The sequence below is a fragment of the Heteronotia binoei genome, chromosome 9 (genome assembly GCF_032191835.1).
Source record: "Heteronotia binoei isolate CCM8104 ecotype False Entrance Well chromosome 9, APGP_CSIRO_Hbin_v1, whole genome shotgun sequence".
NCBI lineage: Eukaryota > Metazoa > Chordata > Lepidosauria > Squamata > Gekkonidae > Heteronotia > Heteronotia binoei.
Window position 1 is genome coordinate 114,620,329 of NC_083231.1, and position 23,640 is coordinate 114,643,968.

Below are 23,640 nucleotides of genomic sequence, written 5' to 3' on the forward strand. Positions count from 1 at the left end.
TTCCTCACTTTAAACCAAGAAACTCCCCAAAAGACAACAACAAGATACAGCAGGCAAATCTTCCTGCACCATTAGACAGTGGAAAGATCAACAGAAGCCGATACCAGCAATCTCGAGAGGATTTGGTTTAGGACTTCTGAAACATATTGTTTAACGGCAATGCCAGAGGTAAATAACTCACAAAGATGGGATTAGCATTGCTTTGGATTATGGCTGGATGAAGAAAAAAAAAATCTAAAGACAGTGATGATGGAAGCTCGAGAGCAACAGATGCTAAAGACTGCCAAACCAAGAATGAAGAAGTCAAGCAGTTTGGCCGCTTTGGTCTTGTAGCGTGTGATGAGATGCACACAACGACAGCTCTTGGGGAAGCCGGCCCAACATCCATTTTTTTTGCGGATGATACGAGAGCAAAGACAGGAATGGAAAATTAAAGCCCAACAGCCAAGCTGATGCATGTGCTCCAGGTGGTGGGGGGAGAGAGCGGCTGGTAAGAGGCGGGTGGAAGTGATGATAATTAATGAAGATGGGAAGCAGGTCCTGTTATGCCAGCAGGTCAGAGGAGAAAGATCTGAGCCCGTTACATGAGAGAGAGAGAGAGAGAGAGAGAGAGAAGGCTGAAGCAGTGGGATTGCCGCAGCTGTAAGAACATCAAGACTTTAGTATCACAATGCTCTGAAATGTGTATTAAGAGAGAGAGAGAGCACCTATTTGGAGGAGAATGTTTCAGGGTCCTCATCTTAGGATCTCCAGAAAGCTTTGGTGACAAGGATTCCCAAATAAAATATCAGGCAAAACCACTCCTACCCTGCTTTGCGAGCCCACCCCTTATTATATACTAGCAAAACACTGTCCTTGTGGTGATGTGTGTTGACTAAGGACTTCTGTGCTGCAATGATCCGTGGAGAGAGGTGTGGTCAACATCTTAGACCCACAGGGCACGACTGCAGGATCTTGTCTATCAGTGACAATAGGGGCAACAAGTATCAGGGCTAGAAGCCGGTTTTGCCTTCTGGATGGCAACCATTCGTTTATTTGACAGAAAACAAAGGGGTTTACTTGGGGGCACACGAGGACTAAACTGGGTGGCCCTTATCGTTAAGAACAAACATTTTCTTTCTCCACGGCTCCATTCTGGGTTCTGTTCCTTACCCACACTAGAAGGTGATGGAATCCAGGATAGCAGCTTTTATATCCAGATGTTATGGATGAAGGCCAGCAGATGAATAATGTGCATATGATATCATTCAACCTACAGCCAATTCTCTTCATTGTCTGTAACTATTCACCCCCTTATATTCAAGGAGTACAAAGAAACATTCCGGACACTGAACGAATGGGCCATTCTCTCTGTTACTGCAGGCATCTAAAGGAGACCTGGGAACTTTTGTCTTGGGTTCGGCTGGATAACGCCAGAATTACACAAGGGGCTCAAATTAAGGGCATAGGGAATCCACGGTTTTCCTCTCTATCAAAATGGGCTGAGCTACAGCCACATGAAATGGTGCGCTGAGCGCCTTGCGAAAATTATACCCCAGAGCATTGTGTTGAGTCTGCCATCTGCACATCACCTCCAGAGATCAGAGAGAGAGAGAGAGAGCGATGGGAAGGGGTTCTCCATGGCTGCACCATGCATGTGCAACATTCATTCCTTGGGGATGCATTAGAGAGAACATTTGGAAGAGTTCTAAGCACAGCACAAGTTAATTTCGCCTGAATACAGATTTCAGCTACACTGCTGAATTCAATACTGAGGTCTCAAACTTGTCAGTATTGCATTTAATTTGACTATTTTTTCATGGACAATTGTAAATTTTGACAAAAACGGGGTAGTTTTTAAAAACCGAATTTTCATCTGTGAATTCTGCTTAAAATGCCAACGTGGTGTAGTGGTTAGGAATGGTGGATTCTAATCTGGAGAACTGGGTTTGGTTCCCCAATCCTCCGCCATATGAATCCTGGCTGGGTGGCCTTAGGTCAGTCACCATTCTTTCTGAACTCTCTCAGCCTCACCTACACCTTACAAGGTGCCTGCTGTGGGGAGGGAAAGGGAATGTGATTTAAGCCGCTCTGAGACTCCTTAAGGCAGAGAAAAGCAGAGTATAAAAACCTACTCTTCCTCTTTTCCGTCTTTTCATCCCTCCACTACAAATTGTTTTAGTTCTAAAACCCTAGGAAGATAAGTATAATTTAGTGATGTGGTCACTTTAGCACATGAAGCTGCCTATTTTACCTTCTATTGTTATATAGTATATATAGACAGAGTATTGGAAGTAAGAACCTTGTTTCTTTATTTCTGAGAGGTTTATATGATGAGCAAAATCTTGGACTTCTGTCTAATTTCATTGTGATGTTGCGATTATATAATCTATAACAACTATATTTTGACTGTTTATTCAAATCACTGTTGTAGGTGCTGTTGCAACCACAGGATATATTGTTTTTACTGAGCTTTGATTATTGTGTCTGGTTGAGTTGGTATTTAGCTGCCTATATTGAGCCATGCCATTTGTCTATCAAGGTTAATGTTGTCTCCTTTGACGAGAAAGAGCTGTGCTGCATTTCAATCTATTTAGTTTATTTACTGAAACTTTCATATGCTTATCAAAGATTTCAAGTTTTCACGGCTGGCATCATCATTAGGGTTTGTAGAATCTTTCAGGCTCAAGTGCCGTGTTCTACTGGAGAAAGCTTTTCTTCCAGACGTTTCGTTCTCAGCTGCGGAGAACATCCTCAGTGGCGTTGCAGCCAGAGCAGGCGCTCAATGCACAGCAGCCAAGAAGGTCAGAGCGCCTGCTCCGGCTGCAACGGCACTGAGGATGTTCTCCGCAGCTGAGAACAAAACGTCTGGAAGAAAAACTTTCTCCAGTAGAACACGGCACTTGAGCCCGAAAGATTCTACAAACCCTAAGGATTTCATATGCTTCATTTTCCTCGTAGTTCATAACGGCTTACAAGGTGGCTCCAAGCAGTGGTTTTTCTCATTACACACTATCTGATCCTTTAAAAAAAAACCCAACTGTGGAGATGTTGGGCTTTGAACCGGGGACCTTTTGGATTCAAGAAGATGCTCCATCACAGAGACACAGACCAATTTCCCACTAGCCTTATGCCGCTCTCACTCTCCTCTTATCCTCAGGGTTTCCGTCGGATTTCACACTATCTGCCCCGGGGCTGCAACTCGCTTTGCCTCTTTCATGCAGCAAACAAGATCCTCTGAAAACCAGTTTCTGCTTGCTGCGTGAAAAAGGCGAAGCTAGTTGCAGCCCCGGGCAGATAGTGGGAAATCCAATGGAAGCCCCGCAGGGAAGAGGAGTGTGGGAGCAGCATAAGGCTAGTGGGAAATCAGTCATAGTCCCACTACTGATCTGTCCGGCAATGTGGGGGAAGGGGGCTTCAGCAGTTACATTTTGCACGTTTAAGCATTTTTTTCCGCTCTACCATTTAGATCAGTGGGCCTTTAGATGCTTAATTTTGGCTACATTCTGTCCTTTGCATTTTACTGTTACTGTCCTGTGCTTTTGGAAAACAGAGGGTGAGAAATCGGAATATTCAAAACCACATATTACCTTTCTAAAGCAGATTCTGTTTGATAATGTCTCCCGAGTGTTATGCTTAATTCAAGTAAATATTATCCGAGCCGGCTTGAGGTCTCGGCACTTTAAACAGGCTGATGTATGAATTATTCGCGTCTGTAGAAATGTACTGTTTGGGGATAAGGTATACGTCACCCAATCCAGTACATATCAGGGAACATCCACAACGTGTTTCAAATTGGATTTCATGCAGATTAGCCAGATAGAAAGACAACATCTTGGCATTCACAAGCATGGCTGCTATGAACGGTTGTCCTGTTTTGATTTTCAGGTCAAAATAGTGCTTTCAGGGGAGCAGAAATCTCTCTACTCTGTCCAAACAAACTTAGATTTACAAATGTTCATCTTTTTATGGAACTGCTTGCTTGCTGTTATTGTTTTTCCTCTTGGCTGCTTGCTTCGGTGCCAGGTTTTTCTCATTAACAGTTATCTCTCCTTCCTCGAGTGATCCCAGACAATCAGGGATCACATATGCCAGCATCACACCTAGCCAACTGGCCGCACGTTGACATTAAACCGGGCCAACGGAGCCAATTCAGAGTGAGGGCGATGGTTTGGGGACGGGCTTCAGATCAAGGATTCCGCAATTGACATTATGACGTCCTAGTGTTATTTATGCTGTAATCCTAAAACAACACTTGCCTAGGAGTAAACTCCGCCAAATAACTTGAAACTTGCTTCTGAGTAGACCACTTGGGATTACCCCCTTAGTCAAACAAAGTTAGTTACATGTTACTAAGGGGAAATGAAGCCCATTCAGATGGAAGAGAATGTTTCTTGAACCCAAGAAAACAAAGGGGTGAGAAGGATTCCTTTAAAAATGTTTACACAAATCATTTCATTTTAGGTCAGCACCATTCAAAAGATGTGTGAGAAATCTGCAGATTATCCAGATAACATGCACATTATCCAGTCAACAAGCTTTCTCTGTAATATATATGGTGAATGCGTGTGTGATATATGTAGCTCTATCCATAACTCTTACTGGTATTCCTGTAAAAATGAGTGTCTCTAAATGAATACCCACATTGTGTGAATCTTGCAGAGAGAGGTACTACCAGGGGTGGGATTCTAGCAGGAGCTCCTTTGCATATTAGGCCACACACCCCTGATGCAGTCAATCCTCCAAGAGCTTACTAAAAAAAAAGAGCCTTGTAAGCTCCTGGAGGATTGGCTACATCAGGGGTGTGTGGCCTAATACGCAAAGGAGCTCCTGCTAGAATTCCACCCCTGGGTACTTCTCTGTGCAAGTCACATAAGGCGACTTGTTCTTGGGTTTTACACCTACAATGCATTGGATATACTTCAGGCAATTGTTTCCTAGCATCTCTTAGACTCTCCCCCCTACCCCCATATTTTTTGTTTTTTTCTTTCAGGGTCTTAAACTGATTTGGAAAGGGCACATGTCTGCCTTTGCTTTATCAATGCGGCCCTAACTTGACGACAGGAAAAAATGCTTAAGAGATGCAATTCTTTCCCTGGTTATTCCTGAAATTTACCTAGCTCTAGCTGCAAATGTGAAGCCATAGCGACAATGGCCGTAGCTACATGGAAACCGCTACTAAATGAATCAGAGGTGGACTGGGACTGATTGGCTGGTTCCTGATCATGGAATCATTGCTTGAAAGGACCCATGTGATCAGCTTCCAACCACAACTGAGTTAGATAGCTCAGTTACCACACCTATATATCAGTTACTCCCACATGGGGTAAAATTTAAAGGGCCCTGAGGATCAAAACAAGGCTTTCACTGAAACTGACTGCTGACGTACTGGCCCCCATAAGGGTAGCTCTATTGATTTGTGGCAGAAGAGCTAGATTTCAGTCCAGGAGAACCACAGACACCATGAAAACCTTTAGGATATATCAGCTTTGGAGAGTCAAAGCACCCTTCGTCAGATTCTGACAAAGGGAGAGTTGATCCTTGAAAGCTTATACCTAGAATATAATTGTGGTCTCAAAGGTGCTTCTGGACTGAATCTAACACCCTAAAGGTCTCAGATCTTCACGGCAGAGCTTTTTTTGTAGCAGGAACTCCTTTGCATACTAGGGCACACCCCCTGATGTAGCCAATCCTCCAAGAGCTTACAGTAGGACCTGTACGAAGAGCCCTGTAAGCTCTTGGAAGATTGGTTACATCAGAGGCTTGTGACCTAATGCGCAAAGGAGTTCCTGCTACAAAAAAAGGCCCTAGATCATAGTATGTTTTTAACACCAACTTGTATTTGAAAACAGCCAGCGGGTCAAAAAAAAAAAAAAAGTGTTCCGTAGATTTTCTAAACCTGCTTAAGATTTTTTAGTAAAAATATTATTTTTCTTAACCCGGTATTCATTGGACCTGCAGTGAAGGCAATTGTTGCCTCCTCCGCTTCTTGAAAATAACTGGGCCCTAGACACAGAGGTGTACAGTCTTAGGCCAGTTTGGTGTAGTGAGAGCCAGCTTGGTGTAGTAAGAGCCAGTTTGGTGTAGTGAGAGCCAGTTTCGTGTAGTGGTTAAATGCATGGACTCTAATCTGGGAGAAGACATAGGAGATTGTAAACTGCTCTGAATCTCTGATTCAGGGAGAAGGGCGGGATATAAATCTGCAATTCTTCTTCTGCTTAGGCACAGAGGAAGGAAATTATCGTATCTCTGAATAAAGTGGATTTACAAGGAGCCAATTTGCAAAAAATCTCCAACTAATTATAATATTTACAACTTGGCAGGGGGGTTCCTCGATGCCAAATAGTGCATTTTGGAAGGATGACTACTTATTTAACTGGTGAGGATTTAAGGATCTAAGTGTTTATATATTACCATAAAGGGAGAATTGGCAAATGGCAGACCTAAAATTAAGCCAGGTCCATTTTTAGCTCCATTACCAAGGATCTCCCCTTCCTATGCTCCTCTGGCCCTCTCCCCTGAGCAGGGCTTTTTTTGTAGGAGGAGCTCCTTTGTACATTAGGCCACACCCCCTGATGTAGCCAATCCTCCAAGAGCTTACAGGGCTCTTCGTCCTGACCTACTGTAAGCTCTTGGAGGATTGGCTACATCAGGGGTGTGTGGCCTAATATGCAAAGGAGTTCCTGCTATGAAAAAAGCCCTGCCCCTGAGCATAGAACAGACAATCTGGAGGCGCCTAAGAAGACAACTTTTATAAGGCCTTTGGGACAGTTCATTGAGAGGCCTAAAGATATCTCATAGGGCAAGGCTGTGTCCCAGATTCTCCTTCTGGTCACTGCCTGGCAACCAATGGGAAGGCAGTTGGGAGGTATACGGGGTGATGCAATGTCAGCTGTGGGGTCATGTCACTTCTGGTTTTAAAAAAAAATGGAAGTCAAAGAGAGTTCTGGCAATTACTGGAAACTCTATGGTTTTACCATACAGTTTCTGGTGACTCCTAGAGGTACCATGAATCACTTTGGGGTTTCTACTAGAAGCGACATGGCATCACACACAACACTGTGGTTTATTATTGCTATTTTTCTCCGGTTGCCACTAAGAGAGGCAATGGATGCAAAGGGTAGGTGATCCCCTGTCTCTACGGAGGGAATGGGAACCCTACGGTCATTCTGGAAAAGGAAGGAGGCCCTGATAGTTCAGCCTTTGCTGAATGCAAAAACTTTAAGAATTGATAGCTGACCAGGGCCAAAACATCTGGATTAATGGGGATGATTTTTTTTAAAAAAAAAGCAAACAGGGACTTTGCTTACGAATAACAACGGAACTTCATCTCTTCAATACATTGTCACCCTCCAAAGGGGTGGGTGGGAAATCTGCAAGTATTAATGAATGGGGACACAAAACAGATTAAGAACTGGCTTACCCCAGAGACGATAAGTTCTCCTCCCAAGTTCTGGACTTCAGCCTTCACCTTGCTACAGATATTAAGCTGGTGGCAGTAAAGAGCAATGCGCTGGAGGTATGCTAACAGATCTTGTTTACAGGCTGAATCGGGACACTACAAATGAAAAGAGAGAGAGAGAAAACAAAAGTGATGTGATTTATTACAGCCCGAACTCTTGATGTACTAGCAACAGCCGGTGCACTGCTGTACTGGAGGCATTCATTTTGTTTAACCCTTTGGCAACACATTTAACAAAGGCCGGTTTTCCTCCCTGGTAAAACGAGCGCACGCTAAAGCACAGAGGGACACACCGGCTAAAAAAAGACCACCGGCAGCACTGTTTGTCAGTTACCTGACGAGCTGTAAAGCAGACAGAATAATCTCTATTGCTGTTTCCTTAGGACATTGCTCAATTTGCACTAAACATAAGGCCTTACTGATGCGTGATGCACATTCTTTATAGCACGGTAAGGACTACATTTACAAGAGATGCTTTGAGATCCGCAAACCATTAATAAGGAGGAAATGAAGCGCTTTCTTCATTTTTTCCCCTTTTATTAGCAAATGACAATGGTGCACTGGTAGAAGAACACCACTGGTGGCACTCTGGTGACCCACTGTTGAAATCAGAAAGGCACGGGTGCCATTGAATTTGGGCAAACCAAGTCATATGAGCATAAGAGAACCAATGTTGGATCAGGCCAATGGCCCATCCAGTCCAATACTCTGTGTCACACAGTGGCCAAAAAACCCAAGTGCCATCAGGAGGTCCACCAGTGGGGCCAGGATACTAGAAGTCCTTCCACTGTGCCCCCCCCCCCCCCAAGCACCAAGAACACAGAGCATCACTGCCCCAGACAGAGAGTTCCAATGATAAGATGTGGCTAATAGCCACTGATGGACCTCTGCTCCATATGCTTATCCAATCCCTTCTTGAAGCTGTCTATACCTGTAGCCACCACCACCTCCTGTGGCAGCGAATTCCACGTGTTAATCACCCTTTGGGTGAAGAAGTACTTCTTTTTATCCGTTCTAACCTGACTGCTCAGCGATTTCATTGAATGTCCATGAGTTCTTGTATTGTGAGAAAGGGAGAAAAGTCAATGCTGGAAAATATCATGATCAACATAGTAAGAGACGTGATTTGATGGACTGATTGATATTCCCTTCTTTCTCCTCCAATGGGACCCAAAGCTCCTGCCATTTGTCTGTTCTCCTCCACCACTTTAGCCTCACGACAACGATGTGAGGTAGGTTAGACTGAGAAGGTGGGAATTGTTCTGAGGCCACCCAGCGAGCTTCCATGGTGCTCTCAGATCTAATCCAATCGTCTAACCACCAGGGCTATTTCTGAAGAAAAAGCCCAGCAGGGACTCATTTGCATATCAGGCCACACCCCCTGACATCACCAGTGTTTCACACAGGGCTTTTTGTAGAGAAAGCCCAGCATGAACTCATTTGCATATTAGGCCACACACCCCAACACCAAGCCAGCCGGAACTGGGTTCGTGTGCTTTCCTGCTAAAAAAAGGCCTTGCTAACCACTACAACCATGTTGGCTCCTGACACCCCAGGAGGGAAGGGGGAAGACGATGACAACACCCTCGTAACAAGAGATTACGTGCCATTTCCAGCCAACGATCCAGTACAGTTTGGTGTAGTGGTTAAGTGTGTGGACTCTTATCTGGGAGAACCGGGCTTGATTCCCCACTCCTCCACTTGCACCTGCTGGAATGGCCTTGGGTCAGCCATAGCTATCGCAGGAGTTGTCCTTGAAAGGGCAGCTGCTGTGAGAGCCCTCTCAGCCCCACCCACCTCACAGGGTGTCTGTTGTGGGGGGAGAAGATATAGGAGATTGTGAGCTGCTCTGAGTCTCTGATTCAGAGAGAAGGGCGGGGTATAAATCTGCAACCATACAGAACGACACGTAGCATTGACGTTATACGTTGCTCCCCGGGGACACTGTTTTCTGTAAAGCCAGCCCAATGAAATCCAGCAAAGAGAGCCGATTCCCTGTGCTGTGCGTTCGGAGTCAAATGGCAAGAATGATCTAAGAGCAGTGTGGGGATTGTGAGTTGAGGATCAAAGCACATTCTTTGCGTGGTCTCTCTGGTTTGAGCCCCAGCGCCTTCAGTTTAGTAGTCTTCAAGGAACGGATCTAGGGAAGCCTTTTTATGGAAATCCGAGACAGATCCTGCTCTTTGAGATCAGGTAATCATCAGATGATACTATATTGGACCAGTGGGGCCATTTCTCAGCTGGACTGCAAAACGTGCCGCTCAGTAGCTGTGATGTTCTTGGAATGTGGGATTCCTATGATGAACTGGGAACATGTGAGTCAACAGTCAGGCCAAGGCTAGACTCCAGTAGACTGGGGATGCCAGCCTTCAGGTGGGACCTGGGGACCCCCTGGAATTACAGCTCATCTCCAGATTGCAGAGTTCCGCTCCCCTAGAGAAAATGGCTGTGTTGGAGGGCAGACTCTATGGCATTGTACCCCACTGAGGTCCCTGTCCTTCCCAGGCTCCACCCTCAAATTTTCAGGAGCTTGCCAACCTGGAGATGGCAACCCTACGAATGGAAGCAGGCAAGCTTGAAGGGAAAGACACTGGGACCGAACAATCCAAAGAAGATGAAAAAGGTCAGGGAGAAGAATAGGAACAGTAAAAGCCAGAGGACTGAGCAGGCTTTGCAACTCGCATGCCCATAAGGCAGGGGTGGGGAACCTCCATCCCGAGGGCCGCATACAGCCCTCAAGGTCACTTGGTATGGCCCCCGGGGATTGCTGGACAGATACATAGATTGTCATGTGGCAGCCTCCCTGGGGCCTGGCTGGAATTGTTTCTGTGGCCCCAGAAGGTAGGACCAGAACCTACAGGTTGAAATTAAATCAAAAGGGTTTCCGGCTCAACATTAGGAAGAGCTTCCTGACCGTTAGAGCGGTTCCTCAGTGGAACAGGCTTCCTCGGGAGGTGGTGGGCTCTCCTTCCTTGGAGGTTTTTAAGCAGAGGCTGGATGGCCACCTGACAGCAATGAGGATCCTGTGAATTTAGGGGGAGGTGTTTGTGAGTTTCCGGCATTGTGCAGGAGGTTGGACTAGATGACATTGGAGGTCCCTTCCAACTCTATGATTCTAGGATTAAACAAGTTGTGTAGATGCCCAAAGGAGAGGATTTTTGCTCAACTCCCAGGAGGCTTGGGCACAAGTTGCCCCTCCATTGCTGCTTCTAACAGCTGTTCGGTTAAGGCGTGCCTGATTCCCAAGCACCAAAACGACACCAGAGAGCTACCGTACACACTAGCATCCAGAGGAAAACAGAGCTCCGATGGATCATCGCGGGAAAACGAACCTACTGGAGGGTGCCTTGACAGCCATAGCATTGCTTACTTCCCCTCCTCCCCTAAATCAATAAAGCCAGCATCATGAGAATTCTCAGGGATAGCTAAGGTTAATCTTTTCTGTATACAGAACGATGCCAGAAAATTGGCTCGTCTCTCTCTCTCCTCTTCCTGTCCAATCATCGGCACATCTTTCATGTGTGAATCCCAAAGCGACATTTTCCCAGTTAGTAACAATTTAACACAGTCATATTTATCCCGCTCTGGAGGCCCGGTATGCAGAAAGGAACTTTAAAACCAACTCCCCGGAGGGCTGACAAAAGGGTTGAAACGGAAGTCCTTTGCGGCAAATGAAAACCGACGGCCTCTCTCTCTTCAGAAGAGTAATTAAAAATGCAACGGTCCATAAAAAGTTTACATTGCGGGGAGGTCTCCAAAGTTCCATAAAATTTCCTTATATTTAAGGTACTGACGAAGGGCAGCTAACCCTGCCTGAATTTGTTTTAAATTATTCCTCCTGCAGTCTGGTCTCTGCTCCCATGCCTGACAAGCAGCTGCTATGGTTTTTTAAAATGCATTCTAGGCAGGGATGGGTGAAGTCTTGGTAGCTCTCCTAGTAATTAATTTTTCCTAGCTTTCTAAATTCTAGGGCAGGAGTGTCAGACTCATTTGGGGAGGGATGGTGGCTTAGTGGTAGAGCATCTGCCTGGTAAGCAGAAGGTCACAGGTTCAATCCCCGGCATCTCCAACTAAAAAGGGTCCAGGAAAATAGGAGTGAAAAACCTCAGCCTGAGACCCTGGAGAGCCGCTGCCAGTCTGAGTAGACAAGACTGACTTTGATGGACCCAAGGTCTGATTCAGTATAAGGCAGTTTCATATGTTATGAGGGCCAGATCTGACATAAATGAGACCTTGTTGGGCCGGGCCATGTGTGTACCTATTTAAGATTAGGTAGCAAAGATATAAACTTTTTAAAGGACACAGGCAAACATGATGAAAGATTTTTTTTTAAAAACCCTTAAAATAAAACATGCTTAAAACATTAGCACTCGTCGGTCTTAAAGGTGATTTCTTTGTATCTCTTCCATGGGTTCCAGGCAATGTTTCCTCTAAGCTGCAGAGTCTTGTGAGCAAAAATTCTACTTTGTGAGTGACTGGTATTAAATTTGTGAGCTACCGGCATTAAAGTTGTGAGGTACTGCATGAATTGTTGTGCTCTGGGGTCATCTTTCCTGAGCTAAGACAAAAATGTGTGAGCTGGAGGCTAAAAATCTGTGAGCTAGCTCACACTAACTCAGCTTAGAGGGAGCACTGGTTCCAGGGGAAAGGGCAAAGGAAGCGCAGGAGGGGGAGGAGCCTCAACCAATGGAGAAAATAGAGGTTTTGCTCTGTAGCTCCTGTGCAATTGAGCAAGCCTAGCAAAGCAAGCTGAGATGCAGAAGGAAGCAAGAGAGAGGGACAAGGAAGCAGACATGATCCAGTTGCTTGAGGGTCTGATAGGGGCCCTCTGGGAGCCTGATTCGGCCTCCAGGCCACATGTTTGACACCCCTGCTCTAGGGGAAAAAAAACCTGCTTTCCTCCCTAAAACTCCTCCGAGAGCTAATGGGTTGATTTAATACAGATTCTTCCTTTCCCAAAACTTACTTTTGCAAGAGAAGAGGGCAAGCTCTATGGAGGAGTGATGTGGTATTGAATGGGAAATTTGCCAGCCCTCCCACTGGCAAGCTCTGTTACCCAACATCATTCCAAGTGGCACTGGGAGAATTTTTTAAAAAAGTGATATCGGCAGTGTTGTGATGTCACTTCCAGGTACAAGCCGGAAGTCACAAGCAGTAGCTCTAGGAATCGCCGGACGCTCTATGGTACAATATGGTGGCACCTGGAAACGAAACCCCAGCACTGGCAACGTGGCAAGGGTTTTTTAAAACAGTAAAACCGCAGAGTCTCTGGCAATTCCTAAAGCTACTCTTTGCAACTTGGACGTGACACAGCAACGTCTGCACTGCTGATGTCAACCTCTCCCATGTCCCTGCGGTCAGCTCTATCAAGGTTAAGCCTGATAATCCTAGATTGGATGAGCTGCAGCCACGACAGAGGCCTCTGGTTTAAGGTTCCCTGACACTTGTGGAGGGTATGAATAAATATGCGCACAATAAAGATGAGGCCTCCACTGCTACTGCAAACTCTTGCTTCTATGTGACAATTTCTCTTCACGCTTTTTGGACAAAAGCTGGAGCCTAGGGTTATGGGCATGGTTGATGGCCAAGCACCAGAATTTAAGAAGGCTATAGACGCGTTCAAATGTGTCCAGAGGAGAGCAATGAAGATGGTGAGGGGTCTGGAGACCAAGTTCTGCAAGGAAAGCTTAACGGAACTTGGTATGTTTAGCTTGTAGAGGAGACGGCTGAGAGGTGGTAAGATCACCATCTTCAAATACTTGAAGGGCTGTCATATTGAGGATGGTGCGGGATTGTTTTCTGTTGCACCGGAAGGTCGGGCCAGAACCATGGGGTTGGAATTAAATAAAAAAAGGATTTTTGGATAAACATTAGGAAGAACTTCCTGATAGTTAGAGCAGTTCCTCAGTGGAACAGGCTTCCTCGGGAGGTGGCGGGCTCTCCTTCTTTGGAGGTTTTCGGACAGAGGCTAGATGGCCATGTGACAGCAATGCTGATCCTGTGAACTTAGCGGGGAGGCAGGGGTGGAATTCTAGCAGGAGCTCCTTTGCATATTAGGCCACACACCCCTGATGTAGCCAATCCTCCAAGAGCTTACAAGGCTCTTTTTTTGTAAGCTCTTGGAAAATTGGCTACATCAAGGGGGTTTGGCCTAATATGCAAAGGAGCTCCTGCTAGAATTCCACCCCAGGGGAGGGAGGTATTTGTGAAGTTCCTGCATTGTGCATCAGGTTTGGACTAGGGTTAGACGACCCTGGATATCCCTTCCAACTCTGACTCTAAAAACTGGGGTTGGACTACTTGGAAAGTTTGGGCTCAGCTCATATTAGGTCAGTATTTCCTGAACAGCAGGAAATTCATTTCCAATGGCCCCTGCCCAGTTCTAAGTTCTTGTGCCATAACTAATTGCTTTCCCCCGGCTCTCTAATAACAGCTTGTACACTCTGCATATGTGGGAATTGGAGCTTTTTCTGAAGAAAAGTCTAAGGGAAACCAGCTGGCTTTAAGCTATACAAACACCAAAAGGAGATTTCCTCCTGGTAGGATAAAAGTTGACAAGAAGACTCATGAATACCAGCCCACGTTTTCTACAAAGGAGAGGTAATCGGAACGCCAAGCACATCACCCTACGATCTGGGCAAAATGCTTCACGGCTTGGCAGTGCCGGGCAAATCCCTTTCGAAAGCGACTGCGAAGTTACCTGATCGGCCACTGCGCGAGCCAATTTGTCCATTCTTGAGCCAGCTTCGGCGATCTTCTTGGCAGCATTAATGACATCGGACGTATTCTTCAATGGCCCTTTACCCCTAGAACACACAAGGTAATTACGGTGGCATCTAATTAAATTACAGAAATGAACAACATCAGGATCCCGCAGAAAGGTTTTCATATTTTTCTTCCCCCCTTCACCTCCCCACCCCGTTTAAAGAATTGCACCCGGAATGCCTTCCCGATTTAGAACAACATCACCTCTAAACGACTTATTACAGCATCGCTTGATTAGCTTTGGGTGTGTTTTTTAAATAGGGAATGGCTGGATTTCCTGTGCATGCTCCAAAATGCTTTGCCAGCATTTTCTTTTGATTTTTGCCTCCGAGCCTGTGAACTATGCTTAACAGTATGTGCATTTTAAAGTGCTCATTAAGACGACATCCCTGGTGGAATGCAAAACTGCTTTAAAAAAAAATAATCAGTTATTCCCCAACCAGTGCTTACTGCAACAACTATTGCATCCAGTGCAAAAAAATGTGTGCGGAAGGGGGCAGATTTCCCTGGGGGAGAAGTGGGCAGGGAGCAAGATTAACAGCAAATGAGCATTGCCCATGCTTGGACATATTCAGACTAAACTGAAGGGGGGAAAAAACCAAGTATTTTTCAGGGATACTATTCTTTTCCTTCTTTGCTGTCAAGTTGCAGGAAGCTTATGTTGACCCTGTATGGTTTTCAAGGCAAGAGTTGAATAGGAGTGATTTGTCATTGCATGCCTCTGCGTAGCAACTCTGAACTTCCTTGGTGGTCTCCCATCCAAGCACCAACCAGGGCTGACCTGCTTAGCTTCCAAGATCTAAGAAGATCAGGCTATTCTGGGCCATTCAGGTCAGGGCAGATGGACAAAGGTGGTCAACCACTGCCTGCCTCTGCGTAGCAACCCTGGACTTCCTTGGTGGTCTCCCATCCAAGCACCAACCAGGGCTGACCTGCTTAGCTTCCAAGATCTAAGAAGATCAGGCTATTCTGGGCCATTCAGGTCAGGGCAGATGGACAAAGGTGGTCAACCACTGCCTGCCTCTGCGTAGCAACCCTGGACTTCCTTGGTGGTCTCCCATCCAAGCACCAACCAGGGCTGACCTGCTTAGCTTCCAAGATCTAAGATGGTCAGGCTATTCTGGGCCATTCAGGTCAGGGCAGATGGACAAAGGTGGTCAACCACTGCCTGCCTCTGCGTAGCAACCCTGGACTTCCTTGGTGGTCTCCCATCCAAGCACCAACCAGGGCTGACCTGCTTAGCTTCCAAGATCTAAGAAGATCAGGCTATTCTGGGCCATTCAGGTCAGGGCAGATGGACAAAGGTGGTCAACAACTGCCTGCCTCTGCGTAGCAACCCTGGACTTCCTTGGTGGTCTCCCATCCAAGCACCAACCAGGGCTGACCTGCTTAGCTTCCAAGATCTAAGAAGATCAGGCTATTCTGGGCCATTCAGGTCAGGGCAGATGGACAGAGGTGGTCTACCACTGCCTGCCTCTGCGTAGCAACCCTGGACTTCCTTGGTGGTCTCCCATCCAAGCACCAACCAGGGCTGACCTGCTTAGCTTCCGAGATATGAGGAGATCAGGCTATTCTGGGCCATTCAGGTCAGGGCAGATGGACAGAGGTGGTCAACCACTGCCTGCCTCTCCATAGCAACTCTCGACTTCCTTGGTGGTCTCCCATCCAAGCACCAACCAGGGCTGACCTGCTTAACTTCCAAGATCTAAGAAGATCAGGCTATTCTGGGCCATTCAGGTCAGGGCAGATGGACAAAGGTGGTCAACCACTGCCTGCCTCTGCGTAGCAACTCTGGACTTCCTTGGTGGTCTCCCATCCAAGCACCAACCAGGGCTGACCTGCTTAGCTTCCAAGATCTAAGAAGATCAGGCTATTCTGGGCCATTCAGGTCAGGGCAGATGGACAAAGGTGGTCAACCACTGCCTGCCTCTGCGTAGCAACTCTGGACTTCCTTGGTGGTCTCCCATCCATGCACCAACCAGGGCTGACCTGCTTAGCTTCCAAGATCTAAGAAGATCAGGCTATTCTGGGCCATTCAGGTCAGGGCAGATGGACAAAGGTGGTCAACCACTGCCTGCCTCTGCGTAGCAACCCTGGACTTCCTTGGTGGTCTCCCATCCAAGCACCAACCAGGGCTGACCTGCTTAGCTTCCAAGATCTAAGAAGATCAGGCTATTCTGGGCCATTCAGGTCAGGGCAGATGGACAAAGGTGGTCAACCACTGCCTGCCTCTGCGTAGCAACCCTGGACTTCCTTGGTGGTCTCCCATCCAAGCACCAACCAGGGCTGACCTGCTTAGCTTCCAAGATCTAAGAAGATCAGGCTATTCTGGGCCATTCAGGTCAGGGCAGATGGACAGAGGTGGTCTACCACTGCCTGCCTCTGCGTAGCAACCCTGGACTTCCTTGGTGGTCTCCCATCCAAGCACCAACCAGGGCTGACCTGCTTAGCTTCCGAGATCTGAGGAGATCAGGCTATTCTGGGCCATTCAGGTCAGGGCAGATGGACAGAGGTGGTCAACCACTGCCTGCCTCTCCATAGCAACTCTCGACTTCCTTGGTGGTCTCCCATCCAAGCACCAACCAGGGCTGACCTGCTTAACTTCCAAGATCTAAGAAGATCAGGCTATTCTGGGCCATTCAGGTCAGGGCAGATGGACAAAGGTGGTCAACCACTGCCTGCCTCTGCGTAGCAACCCTGGACTTCCTTGGTGGTCTCCCATCCAAGCACCAACCAGGGCTGACCTGCTTAGCTTCCAAGATCTAAGAAGATCAGGCTATTCTGGGCCATTCAGGTCAGGGCAGATGGACAAAGGTGGTCAACCACTGCCTGCCTCTGCGTAGCAACCCTGGACTTCCTTGGTGGTCTCCCATCCAAGCACCAACCAGGGCTGACCTGCTTAGCTTCCAAGATCTAAGAAGATCAGGCTATTCTGGGCCATTCAGGTCAGGGCAGATGGACAGAGGTGGTCTACCACTGCCTGCCTCTGCGTAGCAACCCTGGACTTCCTTGGTGGTCTCCCATCCAAGCACCATCCAGGGCTGACCTGCTTAGCATCCGAGATCTGAGGAGATCAGGCTATTCTGGGCCATTCAGGTCAGGGCAGATGGACAGAGGTGGTCAACCACTGCCTGCCTCTCCATAGCAACTCTCGACTTCCTTGGTGGTCTCCCATCCAAGCACCAACCAGGGCTGACCTGCTTAACTTCCAAGATCTAAGAAGATCAGGCTATTCTGGGCCATTCAGGTCAGGGCATATGGACAGAGGTGGTCAACCACTGCCTACCTCTGTGTAGCAACCCTGGACTTCCTTGGTGGTCCCCCATCCAAGCACCAACCAGGGCTGACCTGCTTAGCTTCCGAGATCTGAGGAGATCAGGCTATTCTGGGCCATTCAGGTCAGGGCAGATGGACAGAGGTGGTCTACCACTGCCTGCCTCTGCGTAGCAACCCTGGACTTCCTTGGTGGTCTCCCATCCAAGCACCAACCAGGGCTGACCTGTTAGCTTCCGAGATCTGAGGAGATCAGGCTATTCTGGGCCATTCAGGTCAGGGCAGATGGACAGAGGTGGTCTACCACTGCCTGCCTCTGTGTAGCAACCCTGGACTTCTTTGGTAGTCTCCCATCCAAGCACCAACCAGGGCCAACCTGAGATCTGAGGAGATCAGGCTAGCCTAGGCCACTCAGGTTGGGGCAGATGGATAGAGGTAGTTTGTCATTGCCTGCCTCCGTGTAGCAACCCTGGACTTCCTTGGAGGTCTTTCATCCAAATACTAAGCAAGGCTGACCCTGCTTAGCTTCCGAGATCTGACAGGTGCCTTTAAAATATTTCTTTGAAAAATATTAGAGCTAGAATTGTGATCAGTCAAAGCAGTCGGTCTGCAGAATCAGTTTGATAGCTGGAAATGGAAGGGCTGGAGAAAAGAATAGGGAAGTGGGGTGGAGTGCAACAAGCATGTCAATGGCACCCCTGCATTTTTTTGGGAGGGGGGACAGAAGATCAGCTTTAATCTTTTTGGCCATTTGCCTCACTTAAGATTATGCTTCCTCAAGCAACTTTTCTTCATTTGTGGGGAAGGGGATGGGAGATTCTGGGCCTTTTTGCTGAATTAAAAAACAACAACAACCCAGTTTGGTAGTTGGATTTGGATAGGATAATAGCTGGAATGGATTAACGAGCCCCATATCCTTCCCAATTCTTTTACTGAAACTTGGAATTCTCTGTTTTTGGCACTGAACATTTGGAGATACAATGGTCATGATGGTGCAGAAATTGAATCTCCACTTTGCCATGAAACCTTGCTGGGTGACCTTTGGGCTGTCACGTACTCACAAGCTATTTATTCTCTCTCTCTCTCTCCCCCTCCATCCATCCATCCATCCATCCATCCATCCATCCATCCATCCATCCATCCATCCATCCGTCCGTCCGTAACATTTATGAGCTGCCTTTCTCCCTTGCAGGACTCAAGGTGCCTTGCAATATTAAAAAAATTATTATAAAAATACAAATAAAACGGCAATCATAAAAATGCATTAAAAAGAACTTCCAAACTGCAATCAGGACTGCCAACCAATAAAAACTAAATCAGTCCAAGGTGGTCCTAAACAAAGCTGCCTTCAGCTGCCTCCTGAAGATCAACGGTGAGGGGGCAAGGCACACCTTGCGGGGGAGTTTGTTCCCTAATTCTGGGACTCCCATGCTCTATTTAGGGGTGTTAAACTCATTTCTTATAAGGGCTGGATATGACATAAATGAGTCCTTGTTGGGCCTGGCCATGTGTGCCAAAAAATGTAATGCCAGGTAGTGAAAATATAAATTTTATAAAGGACACAGACAAACACAATTAAAGATTTTGTATCTCTCCCATGTGATCAAGGGAACTGGGCAAAGGAAACTCTGGATCTTTCCCTACCTCCCTAGGGGATGAGGAGGGGGCAGAGCCTCAGTCAAAAGAAGGAAGAGAGGCTCAGAGGCTTGGCTCAGTAGCTCTGCTGTGCGATTGAGAGCGCCTGGCAAAGCAAGCTCTCCTCCCCTTCCTCCACAAGGGAGGAGCCTCAGCCAGTGGAGAAAATAGAGGCTTTTCTCTGTCACTCCTGTGCAATTCAGCAAGCCTGGCAAAGCAAGCTGTGACTCAGAAGAGAAAGAGAAGAAAGCAGACTTGCTCACGGGCCTGATAGAAACCCTACGGGGGCCTGATTCATCCCCCGGACCACATGTTTGACACCCCTGGTCTATAAAAGGGAAGAGAGGAGAATAATGCAAGCGGCTTTTGATCTCCATTTGTGGAGAAAGGTAGGATATAAATTAAGGAAATAATAAAGCTGATGACTGAGGGGGAAGCAGATAAAAGAAAGGTTGGTTTGTGAATGGAAAAGAGAGAAGGAAGGAAGGAGAAGGGAGTGGATACAGGGGCTGAGAGGTGGAGGGAAAGAAGAAATAGTGCGGGGAAGTGGACACGGGGGAATGAAGAGACCCCTCCCACAAGACCTTGCAGGTTCCCTGCTCGCATTTTTTTACTTTTCAGTTTTCTCCGATATTGGGGATCAGGCGACATGCTCTCTCGGTCAGTATCGTAAACAGATGCTCGCCAAAATTCAACACTACAGTGTAGCGCCATTGTCAAAGTGCAGCTCCTGCTCCGATGCCTCACCGGGCACGTTTTCCGAGTGGAAAGCTGGACTCCCCTTTCAGTTTCGTGCTTCAGCCCCAACCACGCGCAATCCTGCAATTCAGTCGTTCCCGTAATACATGGGAAAGAGTAAAAGTCATGCTCCTAAGCACGGATTAATTCAGCATAATGATAGCTGGGCTAGTATAATAAAAAGATACAGGGAGAGATCGTTGGATGGACCCTTAGAGATCAGAGTGCAACCTTTGTACGTGGAGACAGCATGTCTCTGAGTACCAACCGCTGAACTCCATTATTATGCCCCTGCTCCCAAACCTTCACAAGACAGGGGGGCGATATGACTGTGACAATTCTACATTTGCCTTTGATCTCCTTGGCATTCAAAATTACATAAGTGGAGTTCCCACCATTATAGCTGATTGCTGGTGTGAAGAAATGCATTTTTCTTTGGAGATCTGAAATAAGCAAAACCTTCACTCTGCGTTTTGAAAGCCCTCCCCCCTCTCTGGGCAGAGAACAAGCTAGAAGAGGGGAAGTCAGTTCAATTGCTTTCCAGACTTACCTCAGCTCACCTTCAGACAAATGCTAAGAGGTCTAGACAAGGGGCGTCAAACGTCCGGCCCGCAGGCCAAACTGACCCCCCGAGGGCTTCAATCAGGCCTGCGGAGTCTCTTCTCCCCCCTCCTGCCCTCACCCTGCAAAACTCTGAGACTGCTGTGAGGTTTCCAGATCCTTCTGCCTTTTCTTTGCAGAGGCGAAAGCATAAAACAAAGCTGCAAAGAAAATGCGGACTAGATTTCCTATTCAGGCCTGTGGGCAGAGCAAACCAGAATGGAAAATCCACTCCACGTTTTCCTTGCAACTTTGTTTCAATGCAGTGGAGCTGAGCTTAACTTCACAGTCTTCCTATGGCCAGCTGAAGCTTCCTGGATTTGTGTCCTTAAAAATCAAGTGTTGATGCTTTGAACCAGCTTTGTCTCTTCTCAGTGGGCATAAGAACTAGCGTCTAACTTGGGAACCCATAGCCAAAGGGGGATATTACACTGGAGAGCCATTGCTAATCTGAGTGGACTGGGGTGGGGTGGGGAAAGAAGTCTGAAATGCCTTGCCATTTTATGTTTTTCCAGGCTGAGAGCATTTTATATTTTTAGTTTTCTGCTGTGTGATTCTTGTGCTTTTTCTAGCTTGCCACTAGTAGAATACAAAGAGCTGGAACGTGTGTCAACCAGACAATCTTAGGATCTCCTGGCTATGCTACACACACTGCCATATGATAAGTATAATAATTCTTGTTAATTCTTCCATCATGCGTCTCTCAACCTAAATATGGCCCTATCTGTTCAATTTTTAAATAAAAAATCTAGAAAGGGGCACTCAACAAGAGGAAGGTCTTCCAACAAAAACGGGAGATCTTCCAGTTTTTAGAAAAACCAGACAACACAAAAACTGTTAATGTGATGTCTGTGCTTGCCTAGACACTGCAATTTAAAGAGAAGAACCCCCCCTCAAAAAAAGGTTTTGCAATTACAGCGATAGATAGATAGATAGATAGATAGATAGATAGATAGATAGATAGATAGATAGATAGATAGATAGATAGATAGATAGATAGATGATGGATGGATGGATGGATGGATAGGTAGATAGATAGATAGATAGATAGATAGATAGATAGATAGATAGATAGATAGATAGATAGATAGATAGATAGATAGATAGATAGATAGATAGATGATGGATGGAGAGAGAGGGAGGAGTAAAATAATACACTGCAAGGGCTCCGGCACCATTTTGGAGGTTGTGAAGCAACCCTGATTTTAAGATGTTGATAACAGCAGTGGGAGTTGGGGCTAGCAAGAGGAGACCAGGAGGAACGGGGCACATGGGGGGAACGCCACTGGTGGTTTTTGAGATTAATATTCTCCTGCTGGCTGCAGCACTGGGAGCTGGGAATGGAGAATCCCCCACCCTGCCATGGGTGAACACTACGTGGCAAGGAAAGAGGTTGGAGAAAAGACAGGGGGAAGAAAGAAGAAGAAGATTGCAGATTTATACCCCACCCTTCTCTCTGAAGACTCAGAGCGACTTACAATCTCCTACCTCTTCTCCCCCCACAACAGACACCCTGTGAGGTGGGTGAGGCTGAGAGGGCTCTCACAGCAGCTGCCCTTTCATGGACAAGTCCCGCGATGGCTATGGCTAACCCAAGGCCATTCCAGCAGCTGTACGTGGAGGAGGGGGGAATCAAATCCAGTTCTCCCAGATAAGGGCTTTTTTTTTTATTGTAGCAGGAAGTCCTTTGCATGTTAGGCCACACACCCCTGACGTAGCCAATCCTCCAAGAGCTTGCAGGGCTCTTAGTACAAGGCCTACTGTAAGCTCCAGGAGGACGGGCTACTTCAGGGGGCGTGGCCTAATATGCAGAGGAGTTCTTGCTGCAAAAAAAAGCCCTGAGTAAAGCCCAAGCACAGCTTTACCACATCTGTAATGACTTGTCAGCTAGGGGGCAAAAACACCTTGGGCCAGTTGGGATTGTAGGAATCCATGGAAATATAGCATGGAATGACAGAAGCACTGGGGGATAAATAAGAAAAAAAGAAATGTCCTTCCAGTTCCACTGACAGATTCATTCTGTGGCCTAAGACAATATATTTGTTAGGTTAAGTACATAGGTGCATGTTTTCTGCATGATAAACAAGATAAGTTTATTTGTTTCACTAAAGTGGGTTCATAATGCTCTGAGCTTGTGTTCTTCAGCTCTTCCAGACTTAGAGGATCTTCGGATCCAGGGCTTTTTTGTAGCACGATCTCCTATGAATATTAGGCCATGCCCCCCCGATGTAGCCAATCCTCCAAGAGCTTACAAAGCTCTTCATACAGGGCCTACTATAAGCTCCAGGAGAATTGGCGACATCAGAGGGGCATGGCCTAATATGCAAAGGAGCTCCTGCTACAAAAAAACAACAACCCTGCCCTGAGCCAAAAGCATGTGTGGAGAACTCGTGTGACATCAGAGTCCTGTGATGAGAAGTCAGAGTTATGACCTCCCTTTTGTCGAGACAAGACAGCAGGACGAAAGAGAAGAAGAAGAAGATATTGGATTTATATCCCGCCCTCCACTCCGAAGAGTCTCAGAGTGGCTCACAATCTCCTTTACCTTCCTCCCCCACAGCAGACACCCTGTGAGGTAGATGAAGATATTGGATTTATATCCCGCCCTCCACTCCAAAGAGTCTCAGAGCGGCTCACAATCTCCTTTACCTTCCTCCCCCACAACACACACCCTGTGAGGTGGGTGGGGCTGGAGAGGGCTCTCACAGCAGCTGCCCTTTCAAGGACAACCTCTGCCAGAGCCATGGCTGACCCAAGGCCATGCTAGCAGGTGCAAGTGGAGGAGTGGGGAATCAAACCCGGTTCTCCCAGATAAGAGTCCGCACACTTCACCACTACACCAAACTGGCTCTCCAAGACAAGAGCTGGGGAGAGGAAAGAGAAGTCAAGCACCAAGAGGTATACACGGCTGTATGGGGGCTTATGACCCACCAGGAACAATTCCCTGAGGGTTAAGGCCACTGTTTTGATCAACACAGCCAGGAAAGATTGGGAGGAGACCAGCAGTTCCGACTAGCATCTGTCCTGGATGCGTAAAATTCTCCTCATATTTAGGGGTTCTGGATTCTCTTATCTTATTTGCATCCTTAATGCAATTTGCCACCCCCTCCGTTTTTTTAATTTCTGGATTTTATTTACACCAGAGAAGGTCTGTGGCTCACTGGTAGAGCATCTGCTTGGCATACAGA

General features: G+C 46.9%; 1 protein-coding gene across 3 annotated transcripts in view; it reads right to left on the minus strand.

Annotated features, from left to right (window-relative positions):
* The window catches only part of CTNNA2 (catenin alpha 2), a 1,018,631-nt gene that overhangs the window by 47,425 nt on the left and 947,566 nt on the right, over positions 1-23,640 (minus strand). For all 3 annotated transcript variants that reach the window (XM_060247184.1, XM_060247186.1, XM_060247187.1), the window contains 2 exons: positions 14,142-14,247; positions 7,403-7,537 (listed from right to left, as the gene is read on the minus strand). In XM_060247184.1, the coding sequence (XP_060103167.1) occupies positions 7,403-7,537; positions 14,142-14,247 (241 nt within the window). The remainder of the gene's footprint in view (positions 1-7,402; positions 7,538-14,141; positions 14,248-23,640) is intronic.